Source organism: Anomaloglossus baeobatrachus, chromosome 5 (genome assembly GCF_048569485.1).
Source record: "Anomaloglossus baeobatrachus isolate aAnoBae1 chromosome 5, aAnoBae1.hap1, whole genome shotgun sequence".
In the NCBI taxonomy this organism is placed as follows: domain Eukaryota; kingdom Metazoa; phylum Chordata; class Amphibia; order Anura; family Aromobatidae; genus Anomaloglossus; species Anomaloglossus baeobatrachus.
Window position 1 is genome coordinate 566,124,295 of NC_134357.1, and position 18,245 is coordinate 566,142,539.

The 18,245-nt window shown below is 47.2% G+C and overlaps 1 protein-coding gene across 1 annotated transcript in view; it reads right to left on the minus strand.

The window, feature by feature from the left end:
- Positions 1-18,245, minus strand: part of LOC142313039 (uncharacterized) — a 177,351-nt gene that overhangs the window by 77,258 nt on the left and 81,848 nt on the right. The window contains exon 9 of the mRNA XM_075352024.1: positions 4,268-5,535. Within this exon, the coding sequence (XP_075208139.1) occupies positions 4,268-5,535 (1,268 nt within the window). The remainder of the gene's footprint in view (positions 1-4,267; positions 5,536-18,245) is intronic.

Below are 18,245 nucleotides of genomic sequence, written 5' to 3' on the forward strand. Positions count from 1 at the left end.
CTCATTTTCCCTGCTGGTGAATATCCACCCCACAGCATGATGCTGCCTCCACCATGTTTCACTGTAGGGATGGTGTTCTTGGGGTGATGAGCTGTGTTGGTTTGGCACCAGACATAGCATTTACTTTGGTGGCCAAAAAGTTCAATTTTGGTCTCATCTGACCACAGCACCTTCCTCCATATATTTGGGGAGTCTCCCACATGTTTTTTTCTCAAACTCAAAACATGCCTTCCAATTTTTGGCTGCAAGTAAAGGCTTTTTTTCTGGTCCCTCTTCCAGATCTATGGAGTGTACATCTTATTGTGGTTGTATGGACAGATACTCCAGTCTCTGCTTGGGAACTCTGCAGCTCCTTCAGGGTTACCTTTGGTCTCTGTACTGTCTCCCTGAGTAATGCCCTCCTTGCTTGAGCTGAGAGTTTTGGTGGGTGGTTCTGTATTGGAAGATTTGTTGTGGGGGTGAATACTTTTGCAAGGCAGTGTATATTGCTAATATCTCCAAAATGGAGACGTGAAATTAAAAACAAAAAAATAGAAAACACATTTTATCTCATTCTGCAGCCACTATTACATTGTGTGTCCAGTACAACATGTAAATTTTTGGTGAAAGGTCCTATTATTATTGCTACTTGGCAACTTAATCCACCTTGCACATATATCTTGTCACGTTGGCTCACTTTATAAGAAATAGAAAATGCTAATTTTACTATATAAATAACACGCTGTAATTTTTTTTGTGTTTTTAATACTATTCTGTTGCACAGTTGTCATGATGACTTGTAATGGAGCAAGTGTAACGAGTATACTAATGTCAAAGATGCAAAGGCCAGTCAAAGAGTCAAACTACATGAAATGGATTTTGCCTGGTTGTGTGTCTGCCCTGCTCTCCCATTGTAGTTCTTTCTATTCTTTCTTCATTGGCATTAAAAGAAAATGTTTAGTAATACGTTTTTAGACAAAATAACAACTAGCTTAATGATAGGAAACAGAGCGTGGTTAACAAAGGAACATAGTGTAATGCCGCCGGTGTTACCACTCTACCCTGCTTCCTCCTCCCGGTAAGGACTCTGGCAAACTCACCCTCCCAGCCGCTCAACGGAGGCGTCTGTGCTCGCTCCTGCTTCCTGCGCACGTCACGCAGGTCTTGTCGGAGCGCGATTAGGATGCATGAGTGAATTCTCTGATACTGGCTATCGCGCCCTTCCTCAGAAGCGCCTCCGAGCCATATGAGAGGCACTAGCTACTTAAGGTAACCTCTCCCTATAGGAGGTGTCTACACAACTTGGTCTATTCCTAGAGACGTGTGTCTAGTTGCTATGTCCCTGTTCTCATTTCCTGTATCCATAACTGTGTTTGCTTAAATATATATGGCCACCTGCTTTACCAACTGTGTCTACTGTACCACTTGCTATCCCTGCTGTACCATCCATGCCCATTGTACCAGCCGAACCTGCTGCACCCATTAGTACCTGTCATCCCAGCTGTATAAGCTACACCTGCCGCATCATTCGAACTCTCCATACCAGCCGGTCCCGGCCGTCTATGTGCCCATACTGGTATTCCCTACCCCTGGGGTCAGTTGTTGCAGTGCTGTGTTTCCTTGATTTAGCACCTCGTGGCTACGTTCCAACACAAACTTATTCTCATGATCAGATGCTCTAGGGAGGACGAGGTAGTTGCTTAGTTACACCCCTCAGGTCGAGCTGGTGATTTGGCCCTGTGGGTCCACTCCCCCTTGCATCTGCGAGCATAACGCACACTCTGATTGGGCACAGTTAACACTGGTTTATTACAGAGTCAGTGTTGGACCCTCTTCTTTTTAAAATGTTTATTAAAGTCCTTTGTGAGGACATGCAGAATAGATTTAAGCATGTGCAAACGATACTAACGTGTTTTTCCAAAAATAAGACTCTGTCTTATACTTTTTTTGCCCCCCAAAAAAGCACTAGGGCTTATTTTTGGAGGAGGTCTTATTTTTGGAGAAACATGGTTGGGAGTAAGTTTACCCCCCGCAAACAGCAGACCCCACACTTCCCAGGAGACTCATACTTACCAGACTCGGACGTTTGCGTGGCTCCCAGGTCCTCCCTGTGATCTCTGGTGGGTGCTGCACGCCATCTTCCCCTGCTTGCTTCTGGCTGGCACACACACACTACCATCCAGCGTTACAGAATACTTCTGGCCGCAGGGAATGATGGGAGGAAGTAACGTGGCTGCAGATCCGGTAAGCTAGCATTGCGGCAGGTCCTTGCGCTCCACTGCACAGCCTCTCAGGATACTGCCAGCCAGAAGAAATCGGTGTCGCTGGATGTGGTGAGTAGGTGTGTGATGCGATATATGTGTGATCCGATGTTTGTGTGTGCAATCTGATGGTGTGTGTGAGATCGGATGTGTGTGGGTGTGAGATCACTGCAGGACCTCCCGCTCGGCGTCTGTGGAGTGTGATTGCAGGGTGTCTGCTTTCTATAATGAAGTGTCCTGCAGTATCTTTAACTTTTTTAGCTGCACGGACATTTCATTATTGAACCGCGACTAGGGGTTATTTTCGGGGGAGGGCTTATATTTAAGCTTTGCTCCGAAAATGCTGAAAATCCCTGCTAGGGCTTATTTTTGGAAAAACCCGGTAAGTTCTACAATATTATCAACAGTAGAGGATCGTGTAACATTATTAAAGTAATCTTTACAGAGGGATATGGGGAGGAGGGTTGCTTGAAGTTTAATACAGTAAATGTAAAGTCATGCATCTTTGCTGAGAAAACAAAGGGTCTGATTAACCAAGATGTTTTCACCAGAATTCCATCACAAAACACCTTAGAAATGTTGCATTTTTTTGCCCAACTCAAAGTTGCACAAAATTGCCAGCTCAGCCAAAGTGGACTAAATTGGGTAGAGGGCACGGAGTAGCGCACCTGACAAATCAACATTTAAACCACTTGAGTGGCGTAACTTGCTCCATAACTGTACAGCAGCTCTGCTGACTCTATAACCGCATAGTCAAACCACCTGTGGGACTTACATTTGCGCAAAAATAGTGTGCCCATAGTGTCATGGTATAGATTGCCAGGCGGGAGACTGTTACATGCCTGACCGCAATGTGCCAACTGTAAAGAGTGGCGCAAATGGGATAATGCTATGGGATTTCTTTTCAGGAGTTTGCACAGGCCCCATAGTTCAAAAGAAGGGAAATCTTAATTTTTCATCATGCCAATACAGGGTGGGCCATTTTTATGGATACACCTAAATAAAATGGGAATGATTGGTGATATCAACTTCCTGTTTGTGGCTGATTAGTATAAGGGACGGGGGAAACTTTTCAAGATGGGTGGTGACCATGGTGGCCATTTTGAAGTTGGCCATTTTGGATCCAACTTTATTTTTTCCAATGGGAAGAGGGTCATGTAACACATCAAACTTATTGAGAATTTCACAAGAAAAACAATGGTGTGCTTAGTTTGGATTGTCAATGCAACCCTCTTCTCCCACTCTTGACACACTGATAGCAACACTGGAGAAGAAATGCTAGCACAGACTTCCAGTATCTGTTGTTTCAGATGCTGCACATTGTCTATGCTTTGAAAAAAATAAAGTTGGATCCAAAATGGCCAACTTCAAAATGGCCACCATGGTCACCACCCATCTTGAAAACTTTCCCATTCCCATATGCTAATGAGCCACAAACAGGAAGTTGATATCACCAACCATTGCCATTTTATTTAGTTGTAGCCATATAAATGGCCTACCCTGTTTATTTTGGGCATTGAATGCTTACAACTTTGCATTTGCGGTTTGAGTAAGGCCACTTTCTGTTGCAGCATGACTTTGCTCCAGCACAAAAAGAGAAGTTCGGACTGACCTCACAAATACTCACAAACAAATTGTAGGTGTAAAATGCAGATGTTCCAATACTTTTGTCCGTTATGGTGTATATGTGTATCATGCACTGTATATAAAAAATTCAGTGCACAGGTGTGAATTAGATTCTATTTCATTTTTGTATTCATGGGAAAAAACATTTCTTAAATTCAGAATAAGAAAATGGCCTCTGCCCTTTATTAGTAACAAGACAATTTTAGATAGAGAGAGTTTAATTTTAAAATAAAACATTTCCCACATTCTGGGTATGAAAATGGCTTCTCGTCTATGTGAGCTCTTTAAAAAAGTATAACAAGAGTTGTTTTAAAAGAGAAGCATTTTCCATATTCTCAACATAGATATTGACTCTTCCTTATGTGACTTTTTTGATGTTTAAGCAAATGTGATTTACACACAAAACATTTCCCACATTCTGAACATGAATATGGCTTCTCCCCTGTGTGAGTTCTCTGATGTGTAACAAGAGTTGATTTATGTGCAAAACATTTCCCACATTCTGAACATGAAAATTTCTTCTCCCCTGTGTGAGTTCTCTGATGTGTAACAAGAGCTGATTTATCTGCAAAACATTTCCCACATTCTGAACATGAAAATGGCTTCTCTCCTGTGTGAATTCTCTGATGTTTAACAAGATCAGATTTCTGCTTAAAACATTTCCCACATTCTGCACATGAAAATGGCTTCTCCCCTCCGTGGGTTGCCTGATGTCTAAAAAGTTTTGATTTTTGTGTAAAACATTTCCCACATTCTAGACATGGATGTGGCTTCTCCTCTGTGTGAGCTCTCTGATGCTTATTAAAATTTGATTTATCTAAGAAAACTTTTCCACATTCTAAACATGAAAATGGTTTCTCACCTGAGTGAATTCTCTGATGTATAATAAGATTTGATAACCATTTAAAATATTTCCCACATTCTGAACATGCAAATGGCTTCTCACCTGTGTGAGTTCTCTGATGTCGAAGAAGATAATTTTTATCCCTAAAACATTTCCCACACTCTACACATGGATATGGCTTCTCCACTGTGTGAGTTCTCTGATGCTTATTAAGACTTGATTTATCTATAAAAGCTTTCCCACATTCTGAACATAAAAATGGCTTCTCACCTGTGTGAATTCTCTGATGTTGAACAAGACTTTGTAGCTGACTAAAATCTTTCCCACATTCTAAACACTGAAATGGCTTCTCACCTGTGTGAGTTCTCTGATGTCTAAGAAGATCATGTTTATGTTTAAAACATTTATAACACTCTACACATAGATATGGCTTCTCCCCTGTGTGAGTTCTTTGATGTGCAATAAGATTTGATTTATCTATAAAATGTTTCCCACATTCTGAACATGAAAATGGCTTCTCCCCTGTGTGAGTTCTGTGATGTCTAAAAAGTGTTTGTTTTTCAGCAAAACATTTCCCACATTCTGGACATGGATATGGCTTCTCCCCTGTGTGAGTTCTCTTATGTACATCGAGGTTTGACTGACATTTAAAACATTTTCCGCACTCTGAACATGAAAATGTCTTCTTTCCTTTAGCAGTTTTAACATCCCAGGATGCAGCTTGGATATCGCAATGTTCTTCATATGTGTCTTGTAGCACACCAAGATCATATGATTGAAAATCAGAAGATGTCAGAAGTCCCTCTGATCTCCTTATATTGTCACCTGCCAAGAATAACACTTTTGTTACTTTTTCAATAATATAACCCTGAAAATAGTGTTTTTTTTAAATCAGATAAAATGTCAATTAAAACTGCAAGTCATGTTTCAAAATTCAATAATAATTCACTAAGATATTGGTGATAAAATAGTTCACTTTGTAACCGAAAATGACAGAGCAAGGACCACTAGATAATGATATCAGTCCACCAGGATAGGCTCTAGCAGTTTTCCAATTCAGTGTTGAATTAAGACTCTTCCTAGGCTCATGTCTCAGAGTGTCGGTCACCACTATTTTGTAGTAAGACCCTCAGTGGGGAATCATAATCATTTTATAAAAAATATTTTAGTGTTAGGACTGCCCCAACAGAGATTTGCCGTGAAGTGGCGGGGTGGCTCAAGAAATTGCAATTTTTTTCCAAAAATCTCATATTTATAATAAGTACAGTTGGAATTTTTTAGTGCTGTAGTGCACATTTAGTGCTAGCTTTTTTGTTTTTCTTCATTGAATTGGTCAGTGGCTGACCCCCACCTTGCTATGCACCCAAATTTGGGATGTATTCCACCTGTCTAGATTTTGGCGATTGGTGACTGTTCACATTCAGTCATCAGGCCCTGTCCACAGGCTATTTACTTCATGCAGCATTTGCTTGGATCTGTCCCGCCCACAGCCATGATTCAGTCATGGGTACGGTATTGAAATAGACCAGGTGAGTGCTGCTAAGAGCAGTTCTACTATTTCATATGTGAGGCCGTTTGGCACATTTTATAAAAATATTTTAGTGTTAGGACTGCCCCAAGAGAGATTTGCCGTGAAGTGGCGGGGTGGCTCAAGAAATTGCAATTTTTTGCCAAAAATCTCATATTTATAATAAGTACAGTTGGAGTTTTTTAGTGCTGTAGTGCACATTTAGTGCTAGCTTTTTTATTTTTTCTTCAGGGAATCATAAATGAGCCTGTCTGTCAGTACTATCCGGCACAATCCCTGACAGCCACATGCATTTTAGTGCTGTACAGAGGAGCAGTGAGTTTATGTATGAAGAAGCTCTAATGTTGTAGAAAGTATAAAACTAAAATAGACTCTGTTATTAGCTTCTCAAATGAGTAAGGTCTTCAATTATGCCTCCCTTAAAAGGGAACCTGTTAGGTCCCCTGGGTATCCAGAGCCACTAGTAGTTCTGGGTGCATATCTCCAATCCCTTTCTAACAGTCCCTGCATCTAGTAGCATACATATACAAATCTTGAGAAAAAGTATTTCTAAGATCTTTCAGGAGATGCTGATTAGGGCAGTGACTAGTCCGCCCACTTAGGATGTTATCACGCCCCTGTCGCGTAATGCTTTCTAATGCCCTGCGTTAGTAGTGTGATACAAAGCCGCTAGTGATGAGCGAGTGTAATCGTTACTATTCACTATTCGCAGAATAGTACAGTACTCGGGTTATTTGTTATATTGCGTGTAATGGTGTATTAGCCTCGCTATATTCGGATGACCCGCCCAGCCATTTTGGCGGCTGAGTTGCAGACACTAAACATGTTGGGCTTCTTAACCAATCACAGTAATGCCGCAGCCATCTTAGTTGGCTGTGATTGGCTGGCCCCCACCATTTTGTACACAATACATTGCTAGCATCTCTCTACAAGCTCTTCATACTCACTGATCACGGCGGTCACACTGCTTCGCTGCCTCTCATTCTTCCCTACCGCTCATTAGCCTCATCACATATTCACTGCTTCTCCCTGTGATTGGTTGCAGTCAGACCTACCCCCACGCTGAGTGACAGCTCTCTGATTGCAACCAATCACAGCCGCCGGTGGGCGGGTCTATAGCGTACAGTAAAATAAATAATTAAACCGGCGTGCGGTCCCCCAAATTTTGATACTCCGCCAAGATAAAGCCTCACAGCTGAGGGTTGGTATTCTCAGGCTGGGAAGACCCATGTTTTTGGGAAACCTCAAGCCTAAAAATATCAGCCAGCAGCCGCCTGAATTTGCCACATCCATGAGATGCGACAATCCCAGAGCTTTACCTTGCTCATTCCGAATGCCCTGGTGCAGTGTCAATCTGGGTAATAAGGAGTTAATGGCAGCCCATAGCAGCCACTAAGTCCTTTGTTAATCATGGCAGGAATCTATGAGCTGCCTCAAGGCAGATGGTGGGCTGTGACCACCGCTAATTGCAGCATGTACTGACCTACATAGCTCCTTCTGGTAGAGCTGTGTGCACTGCCAGGAAGAGCTGCCGACACACACCTGCCTCAAACCAGATGGCGGGCTGTGATCACCGCTCTCCCCGGACAGCATTGTCAGTGTTGAAGTGCTGGCGGGGAGAGGGACAGGCCCCGCACTTTAAGGCTATGTGCGCACGTTGCATCTCTGCAGTGCGGAAAAGAACGCACCCTCTGGCAGACTGGACACTGCGTTTATAAAATAAAATTCATCCACAACGCATGCATTTTGGATGCTTTTTCCATGCGTTTTGGATGCATTTTTGACAGTGCGTTCCCCCGGCAATTCAGCTCTGCTACATGCCGGCTGACAGCCGACACAGACAGAGTCGCGCGATGAGAATGAACTCGGGTGACCTGCACCCGACTTCATTGTCATACCGCAGCTCTGTCTGTGTGTGGCATCCCGATTATCATCTTCACCGCACACATCCCAACATTACCGCCGTCATCCCCACACACATCCCGACATTCCCGCCGACATCCCCGCATACAACCCGACATTACCGCAGACATCCCCGCACACATCCCGACACTACAGCCCTCATCATTCATGACCCGTTCCTGTCAGCTTCATGTAGCAGAGCTGGATGCGTTGCGGGACTTCTGGATTACGCCGGACCTAGAGGGATATTTAGGGATTTTAATAAAGTGGTGAAAGAGGGTGTTTTTTTGTCTTTTATTCCAAATAAATGATTTTTTCGGGTGAATGTGTTTATTTACTTTCGCTTACAGGTTAATTATGGAAGGTATCTCGGGGAGATGGCGGTCATGATTAACCTATGACTTAGTGGCAGCTATGGGCTGCTGCCATTAACCCCTTATTACCCCAATTGCCACCGCACCAGGGCAATTCGGGATGAGCCGGGTAAAGTCCCGGGACTGTCGCATGTAATGGATGCGGCAATTCCGGGTGGCTCCTGGCTGATATTGTTAGGCTGGGGGGCTCCCCATAACGTGGCGCTCCCCATCCTGAGAGTACCAGCCTTCAGGCGTGTGGCTTTATCTTGGCTGGTATCAAAATTGGGGGGGACCGCACGTCGTTTTTTTTTTAATTATTTAATTTATTTTACTGCACGATATAGACCTGCCCAACTGCGGCTGTGATTGGTTGCAGTGAGAAAGCCGTCACTCATTGTGGGGGCGTGTCTGACTGCAACCAATCATAGGCGCCGGTGGGCGGGGAAAGCAGGGAATACGAGATTGAATAATGAGCGGCCGGCATTTTCAAAAGAGGAAAAGCCGGTGATCAGGGAACGGTGAGTATGAGGGGGGGGGGGACTGACCGACGGACAGAGAGAGGGACAGACAGAGCGACCAACTGACAGAGAAAGAGACCGACCGACCAACAGACAGAGGGAGATTCACCGACATCCACAGACAGAAATTGACCGACATCACAGAGACTGAAAAGACCTGCGTTTTGCTTGTCAAAAAAGCATGCGGAACGCAACAAAAATGCAGTCCAAGTGCATTTTGGTTGCGTTCTGACCCACATCATTGATTTCAATGGGTGGAGAACTACAACGCACAAAAGAAGTTACATGCTGCTTTTTTTTCTGCAGCGATTTTGGGCATCCAAACCGCTGCGTTTACAAATGCAGCGTGTGCATTGATTTTTCGGCTTTCTCATAGACTTTGCTGGGGAAGCGGAATGCATGCAGTTACGCTGCAGTTCAAAATGCAGCGTTTCCGTAGGAAAAAACACAACGTGCGCACATAGCCTTTCATTGACAATGCTGTCCGGGGAGTGTGGGGCAGCCTGCACCTCCATGCAGGCACTGTCACGGTTAAAGTACTGGCAGGGTGTGGGACATGGTCCCGCACTTTAGGCCAGAATGCTTCAGGTCACCAGTGGTCATACTATGAGAACCCAGGTATGACAACTGATGAACTGAGTGACGTCACTGCTGGCAGCCGGGTCCTTCTTGTCAGTGTGTCCCGGAGCCTAGAGAGATCGTATGTGATTGCGGTCTCTCCAGGCTCGGATGTAGCAGAGCCAGGACCATTGTGGGACCTCGTGTGGTTTGCGTCGGACCTGGAGGGCTGTATGGGGGGGGTTAATTAAGTGGTAAAAGAGGGGGATTTTTTGTGTTATTCCAAATAAAGGATTTTTTCGGTGTTTGTTTATTTTCTTTCAATTACAGATTAATCATGGGGGGTATCTCGTAGATGCCTGCCATGATTAACCTAGGACTTAGTGGCTGCTATGGGCTGCTATTAACTTATTAACCAGATTGTCACCGCACCCCGCATGAGCGACGTAAAGCTCCGGGATTGTTGCATCTAACGGATGTGGCAATTCCAGGTGGCTGCTGGCTGATCTTTTTAGGCTTGGGGGCTCCCAAAAACGCGGGTCTTCTCAGCCTGAGAATACGAATCCTCAGCTGTGAGGCTTTATCTTGGCTGGGTATCAAAATTGGGGGGACCACACGCCGTTTTTTTAAATTATTAATTTATTTTACGGTATGATATAGACCCGCCCACCAGCGGCTGTGATTGGTTGCAGTCAGACAGCTGTCACTCAGCTTGGAGGCGGGTCTAGCTGCAACCAATCACAGGGAGAATCAGTGATTATGTGATGAGGCTAATTAGCAGTAGGGAAGAAGAATGAGAGACAGCGGAGCAGTGTGACAGCCGTGCCGCACCGTGATAGGTGAGTAGGAAGCACTTGGAGAGAGAATCAGTGGCATAATACTGTGACAAAAATGCATGCAGTTATATTCCCCATTCACTTTCATCACTTTCCCATTCATTTCAGCCTTTTCCTCAGGCCCCCAGACCTCTCTGTTGGGTCCAGCAGAAAATTACTACATTTCCCATTGACTTGCATTGTACTCGTTATTCGTAACGAATACACGAGTATTACAAAGTACTCGTTACGAGTATAGCGATCACGAATATTATGGTACTCGCTCATCTCTAAAAGCCGCGCATGCGCACGACTTTGTACCCGCCAGCATTGAGCTTCTTTAATACCTGGTGTATGTGTACCTGGCTTTAAAGACGCTCACTGCGCAGTATCGAAAGTAGTCTGCACTTCCGGTCATATGCACAACTCCTCTCTGAAGCCGGGACACATACACCCAGCTTATGAGTAGTGCGCATTGTCTGAAAATTAAAAATCTTTGAGAAATATTCCTAGTCTAATAAACAAATTACGCAAAGTAACCATAAAATTTCTCCAAAATTGGCTTTTCTCTGGAATCAGATACTATTAATCCTCAATTCAGAGCAATAGTAATACATCTTAATCGTCAAAAACGAGATTGCAGCATACTAGAAAACACCAATAATTCCTAAAGTACTTGAAATCATTGAAAAAATATCATTACATAACACATATGAAAAAGACATCCTATAATCAATAATTGGAGGGTTAAGTATTTTCATAAATGGAACCTTGGATCAACAATGTTGATCGATTGTTTTCAATTTTTCTATGTGATTAAAAAAATAGAAGAAACAGAAGTTCCTGGCGGCACATAATCCTTCAAGGTGCACGTGTCCAAGGAAGGCATCCACAGTATAATTAATACAAAGGACCGGGACTCCAAATCTTCTGAAATATTTTTGTAGTTTATTCCATCATAATATACAGGCGTAAATTACGCGTTTCGGCTAATAGTGAGCCTTTTTCACATCTATAGATTAAATAAATGCACACACATATATATACACACAATGAGTGGATTACTTCTGGATTACTTCGTCACTTTCTTTCGGCTGCTCTACGCCCCTCCGCTTCTATTGGACGGCTGCCGTGTGACGTCGCTGTGAAGCCACACGAACTGCCCCCTTAGAAAGGAGGCGGTTTGCCGGCCATAGCGACGTCGCTAGGCAGGTAAGTACGTGTGACGGGTCCTAGCGATGTTGTGCGCCACGGACAGCGATTTGCCCGTGACGCACAACCAACGGGGGCGGGTGCTTTCGCGATGTCGCTGTCTGTAAAGCAGCCTTTACAGTTAGCTCCTTCAACTGTTATAACCTGCCGCAAATATAACGCACATAAAAATAGCAACATAATGAGGAATAAATATCCTCCAAAAATTAAGCAATTACAGCAAAGAAGGGCAGCAGTTGTAAGTCACCCAGGCCAAAAACTAATACTCTAGCAGGATGCAGCTAAACCCCCACTAAGTTGAGGCATCACAGGTGCAGGAGGAGCAAATCACACACACACTTCCAAAAATGGAGGGGGCGATTGCTGGATGGTAAAACTGCACACTGATGGCTTAGAGCGCTGTTCACACATGAAGATGCACAGACACAAGGCCGAAGCCTATTAGGTGACGCCCATACTATTAGATCAGATGGGCTGCCTGGCTGTACTACTTCTGTGCACCATACAGGGACAGGAACTCTAATATGCAAGGCCTATCAGAAAGGGGCCTAGCTGCATCCTGGGCAAAAAAATATGAGGTTTTAGTTGGTATTATGGCCATAAAGCGGAAGCCTACAACCCTCGTCACGGAACCTCATGCTTGTAGGTCCCTGCACTATATGTAAAAATAGCAACATAAAGAGGAATAAATATTCTCCACAATTTAAGCAATCACTTACAGCAAAAAAGGGAAGCAGTTGTAAATTGCCCAGGCCAAAAACTAATACTCTAGCAGGATGCAGCTAAACCCCCAATAAGTGGAGGCATCACAGGTGCAGGAGGAGCAAATCACACACACGCTTCCAAAAAAGAGAATTTTGTTACTTACCGTAAATTCTTTTTCTTATTAGTTCCGTATTGGGAGACCCAGACCATGGGTGTTTAGCTTCTGCCTCCGGAGGACACACAAAGTACTACACTTAAAAGTGTAGCTCCTCCCTCTGAGCTTATACACCCCCTGGTAGCCAGTCCTAGCCAGTTTAGTGCAAAAGCTGAAGGAGAATAGCCACCCACGAGTAGAACCGAGTAAGAACCGGAACAACCGGAGACTCTGTCCACGACAACAGCCGGTGATAACACACGGAACAAGAAAATTGCCAACAGGCAACAGGGAGGGAGCTGGGTCTCCCAATACGGAACTATAAGAAAAAGAATTTACGGTAAGTAACAAAATTCTCTTTTTCTTTATCGTTCCTTTGGGAGACCCAGACCATGGGACGTTCCAAAGCTGTCCCTGGGTGGGAATAAACAGAAAAAACTAAGAAGTAGGCGGAGCCTAACTTCACAAGTGGAGGACAGCCGCCTGAAGGATGCGTCTGCCCAAGCTCGCATCTGCCGAAGCATGAGCATGCACTTGGTAGTGCTTTGAAAAGGTATGCAGGCTAGTCCAAGTGGCAGCCTGACAGACTTGTTGAGCTGTAGCCTGGTGCCTAAAAGCCCAAGAGGCACCGACAGCTCTGGTCGAGTGTGCTTTGATCCCTGGCGGGGGAGGCACCTGAGTACTCTGGTAGGCGTCCGAAATGGTCGATCTAATCCAACGGGCCAAGGTCGGCTTAGAAGCAGAGAGACCCTTGCGCCGCCCTGTGGTTAGCACAAAAAGAGAGGTGCACCGCCTAAGCGCAGCGGTGCGAGACACATAGATCCGGAGAGCACGCACCAGATCTAGAGTATGCAGCGCTTTCTCAAAGCGATGAACAGGGGCCAGACAGAAGGAAGGCAAGGAAATATCCTGGTTAAGGTGGAAGGGAGAGACCACCTTAGGAAGAAAGTCCGGGGTCGGACGGAGAACTACCTTGTCTTGGTGAAAAACCAAAAACGGTGACTCCGAGGAGAGCACAGCCAAATCAGAGACTCTCCTGAGAGACGTTATGGCAACTAGAAAGGCCACCTTTTGAGAAAGACGATACAAAGAAACCTCCCTAAGGGGCTCGAAAGGGGGTTTCTGCAATACCGTGAGGACCAAGTTAAGGTCCCAGGGATCCAAGGGCCGCCGATAAGGCGGAATGATGTGAGACGCACCTTGCATGAAGGTGCGGACCTGAGCCAGCCGGGCGAGACGCCGCTGGAACAGCACTGATAGAGCTGAGACTTGTCCCTTGAGAGAGTTGAGGGACAGTCCTAGCTGCAGACTGGACTGTAAAAAAGACAGAAGGGTCGGCAACGAGAATGGCCAAGGAGAATGGCCGGAAGAGCGACACCAGGACAGGAAAATTTTCCAAGTCCTGTGATAGATCTTGACGGAGGAAGACTTACGGGCCCGAGTCATAGTGGAGATGACTTCAGAAGGAATACCAGAAGCCGTCAAAATCCAGGACTCAAGAGCCACGCCGTCAATTTGAGTGCCGCAGAATTCGGGCGGAAAAACAGACCTTGTGAGAGCAGGTCTGGACGGTCCGGAAGATGCTACGGCATCTCCACGGACAGTTGGAGCAGGTCCGGATACCAAGCTCGCCTGGGCCAGTCCGATGCAATGAGGATGACTCGACGGGCCCTCCATTCTGATCTTGCGCAGGACTCTGGGCAAGAGAGCTAGAGGGGGAAACACGTAGGACAGACGAAACTGGGACCAGTCTTGAACCAGAGCGTCCGCGGCGAAGGCCTGAGGATTGTGGGAGCGAGCCACGTAAACCGGAACCTTGTGGTGTGACGGGATGCCATTAGGTCCACGTCCGGAGTGACCCACTTGCGGCAGATTGACTGAAACACTGCCGGGTGCAGGGCCCAATCTGCCTCCCAGTTTTCTACGCCAGGGATGTGGACTGCGGATATGGTGGACTTGGAGTTCTCCGCCCATTGAAGAATGCGTTGGACCTCCAACATTGCCAGGCGGCTGCGTGTCCCGCCTTGGTGATTGATGTAGGCAACCGCTGTCGCGTTGTCTGACTGGACTCGAATGTGCCTGCCCGCCAACAGGTGGTGAAAGGCTAGGAGAGCTAGAAGCACAGCTCTGGTTTCCAGCACATTGATTGAAAGGGCTGACTCGGACGGAGTCCAAGTGCCCTGTGCTCTGTGGTGGAGATGTACCGCTCCCCAGCCGGATAGGCTGGCATCCGTGGTGAGAATCACCCAGGACGGAGTCAGGAAGGAGCGCCCTTGGGACAGGGAGAGGGGTCGAAGCCACCACTGAAGAGAGCTCCTGGTCCGTGGCGACAGAGCCACTAACCTCTGTAAGGAGGAAGGCCGCTTGTCCCAACAGCGGAGAATGTCCAGCTACAGAGGACGCAGATGGAACTGGGCAAAGGGAACCGCCTCCATGGAGGCCACCATTTGACCCAGCACCTGCATCAGACGCCTGAGGGTATAACGGCGGGGCCTCAGGAGAGAGCGCACCGCCAACCGGAGTGACAGCTGTTTGTCTGAGGGCAACTTCACAAGTGCCGGCAAAGTCTCGAACTGCATCCCCAGGTACGTGAGACTCTGGGTCGGAGTCAGAGTGGATTTGGGAAGATTGACAATCCACCCGAATTGGGCTAGGGTGGCGAGAGTGAGCGAAACACTCCGCTGACAGTCTGCGCTGGATGTACCCTTGACCAGAAGGTCGTCCAGATAAGGAAGCACTGCTAACCCCTGGAGGTGCAGGATCGCAATCACTGCCGCCATGACCTTGGTGAATACCCGAGGGGCCGTGGCTAACCCGAAGGGGAGAGCCACGAATTGGAAATGATCCTCTCCTATCGCAAAACGTAACCAACGCTGATGTGACACTGCGATTGGCACATGTAGATAGGCATCTCTGATGTCGATGGACGCCAGGAACTCCCCTTGGGTCATAGAGGCAATGACTGATCGCAGAGACTCCATGCGAAAATGCCGCACCCGGACATGCTTGTTGAGAAGCTTGAGATCCAGGATGGGCCGGAAAGTACCGTCCTTTTTTGGAACTAGGAAGAGATTTGAGTAAAAACCTCTGAACCGTTCCTGAGCGGGAACTGGGACAATCACTCCGTTTGCCTGCAAGGACGCCACGGCCTGCGAGAAGGCGGCGGCCTTGGAGCAGGGGGGAGTTGAGAGAAAAAATCTGTTTGGAGGGCTGGAAGAGAATTCTATCCTGTAGCCGTGAGATATGATGTCTCTCACCCACTGATCGGAGACTTGCTTTAACCAAGCGTCGCCAAAGTGGGAGAGCCTGCCACCGACTAAGGACGTGGCTGGAGCGGGCCGAGAGTCATGAGGAAGCTGCCTTAGTGGCAGAACCTCCTGCGGTCTTCAGCGGACGTGCTTTTAGGCGCCAGTTGGATTTCTGATTCTTGGCTGAGTTAGCGGACGAGGCGGAAGGCTTAGAGGATGACCAGTTGGAGGAACGAAAGGAACGAAACCTCGATTGATTCCTACCCTGGGCGGGTTTCCTGGTCTTGGTTTGTGGCATGGAAGTACTCTTCCTGCCAGTAGCTTCTTTAATGATTTCATCCAGCTGTTCACCAAACAGCCGTGAACCAGCAAAAGGGAGCCCAGCAAGAAACTTCTTGGAAGAAGCATCTGCCTTCCACTCTCGAAGCCACAAAATCCTGTGGATAACAAGAGAATTAGCTGAAGCCACCGCAGTGCGGTGAGCAGCCTCTAGCATGGCAGACATGGCATAGGATGAAGAAGCTGAAGCCTGAGCAGTTAAGGTAACCATCTCAGGCATAGATTCCTTGGTGAGGGAATGCATCTCCTCTAGAGAAGCAGAGATGGCTTTGAGAGCCCACGCTGCTGCAAAAGTCAGGGAAAACGCGGCCCCCGCAGCTTCATACACAGATTTGGCCAGAAGGTCAATCTGACGGTCAGTGGAATCCTTCAGTGAGGTGCCGTCAGCCACCGACACAACGGTCCGGGCTGATAGCCTAGACACCGGAGGGTCTACCTTTGGGGAGTGAGACCACTCCTTGACCACCTCAGGTGGAAATGGAAACCGGTCATCAGAACCACGCTTTGGAAAGCGTTTGTCAGGGCAGGCCCTGGGTTTGGTCACAGCGGTCTGAAAACTGGAGTGGTTAAAGAACACACTCTTCACTCTCTTAGGCGAGGTAAACTGATTTTTTTCTGCCAAAGAGATTTGCTCCTCTGACACTGGCGGATTGAGATCCAGCACAGAATTAATAGAAGCAATCAAATCACTAAGATCTGAGTCACCCTCAGAAAAATCGATGGGATACATAGCCTCCGAGCCCCCAGTGAGGGCATCCTCCTCATCTTGAGAGTCAGCTCTTGAGACAGAGCCGTGGGATGGGGAGGGGGAGGAAACCCTGCGCCTTCTCTTAGAAGGACGGGGTCTGGGATCAGATGATGAATCCTCCGTGAGCTCCGATGGACGGAGGTCAGAGGATAGGAGTCCTCTGTCAAGAGTATTAGAGGCACCCTGTGAGGGGGGCTGATGCATATTCATCAAAGTCCTGGACAAAAGCCCCATGGACTCAGCAAATGACTGGGATACGGACCTAGAAAATGACTCTACCCAGGCCGGGGGTTCAATCACAGGTGCAGCAGCAGCCTGAGAGACCACTGGGGGTGAGACTCCAGGCTGTGGCACCGCCAAGTTAGAGCAGACATCACAATGTGGATAGGTGCTCGGCTCAGGCAGCAGGAGCTTACATGCAGTGCATGCAGAATAAAGCTTTGGACCCTTGCTCCTTGCGTGAGACATGCTGCTGGAGTGGGGGCTTTGCAGAGAATGAACCCCAGGGAGAATATACAGAGGTCCACAACCGGAGACCGGCTGTGGCTTACCAGACCACTGAGCGCGGTGTTGTGTGCCCTCCAGATCCCGAAGCCCGGTCCCCCAGTCGCAGCACCTCAGCAGAGATGCAGAATGCAGGATGTCCCAGAGCAGAGTGAACTCTGCCTGAGAAGAGGGCGTTCCTATAAAAGAGCGGGAACTGGAGGGCTATAGAGACCTGCAGGGAAGGAGGGATGCCCCAGCAGTGGGGAGTGTCCCTCCCCTGTGTAGAACGGCCGCCGGGAGGAGCCGAACCTGTCCCTCTGCATGAGTGACATGCAATAGCAGGAAAATGAAACTAGGCCTCCGGCGAAGCCGGGGCCTAAATTTAAGCGGCAAGGCCGACAAGCAGCCACCATCGGCGCGGTTCTCAGGCAAAAGCTAGAGAACCCGCCGGAAAAGTTAAAACAATCACATACAGCATACTCTCCCCTTACAATAAAGAACCGGGACCCCCAACATAAACGTCTCAGGTACTTAGCTACTGAGACGCAGGGCCATGTCCCTGGGGAGGAGTGCTCCAGTCCAACAGAATCCTCAAGGGGCTGTGGATGGAGACCGGACTCCTGCCAGGCATGGAGACCGTGCTGGCTTCCACTTCAAGCCAGAGCCCAGAAGGGATGGTGAAGGAGCGCGGCATGTAAGGCTGCAGCCTTGTAAATCAACCTTAACAACACCGCCGACACAGTGGGGTGAGAAGGGACATGCCGGGAGTCCAGACATGGACCCGCTTTTCTTCAAACTCTTTCCAAAAGTCAAACAAATCAGATGAGAATGCATGTGTGGATGTATGCCTCCTGACACAAAGCAATAAACTGGCTAGGACTGGCTACCAGGGGGTGTATAAGCTCAAGAGGGAGGAGCTACACTTTTAAGTGTAGTACTTTGTGTGTCCTCCGGAGGCAGAAGCTA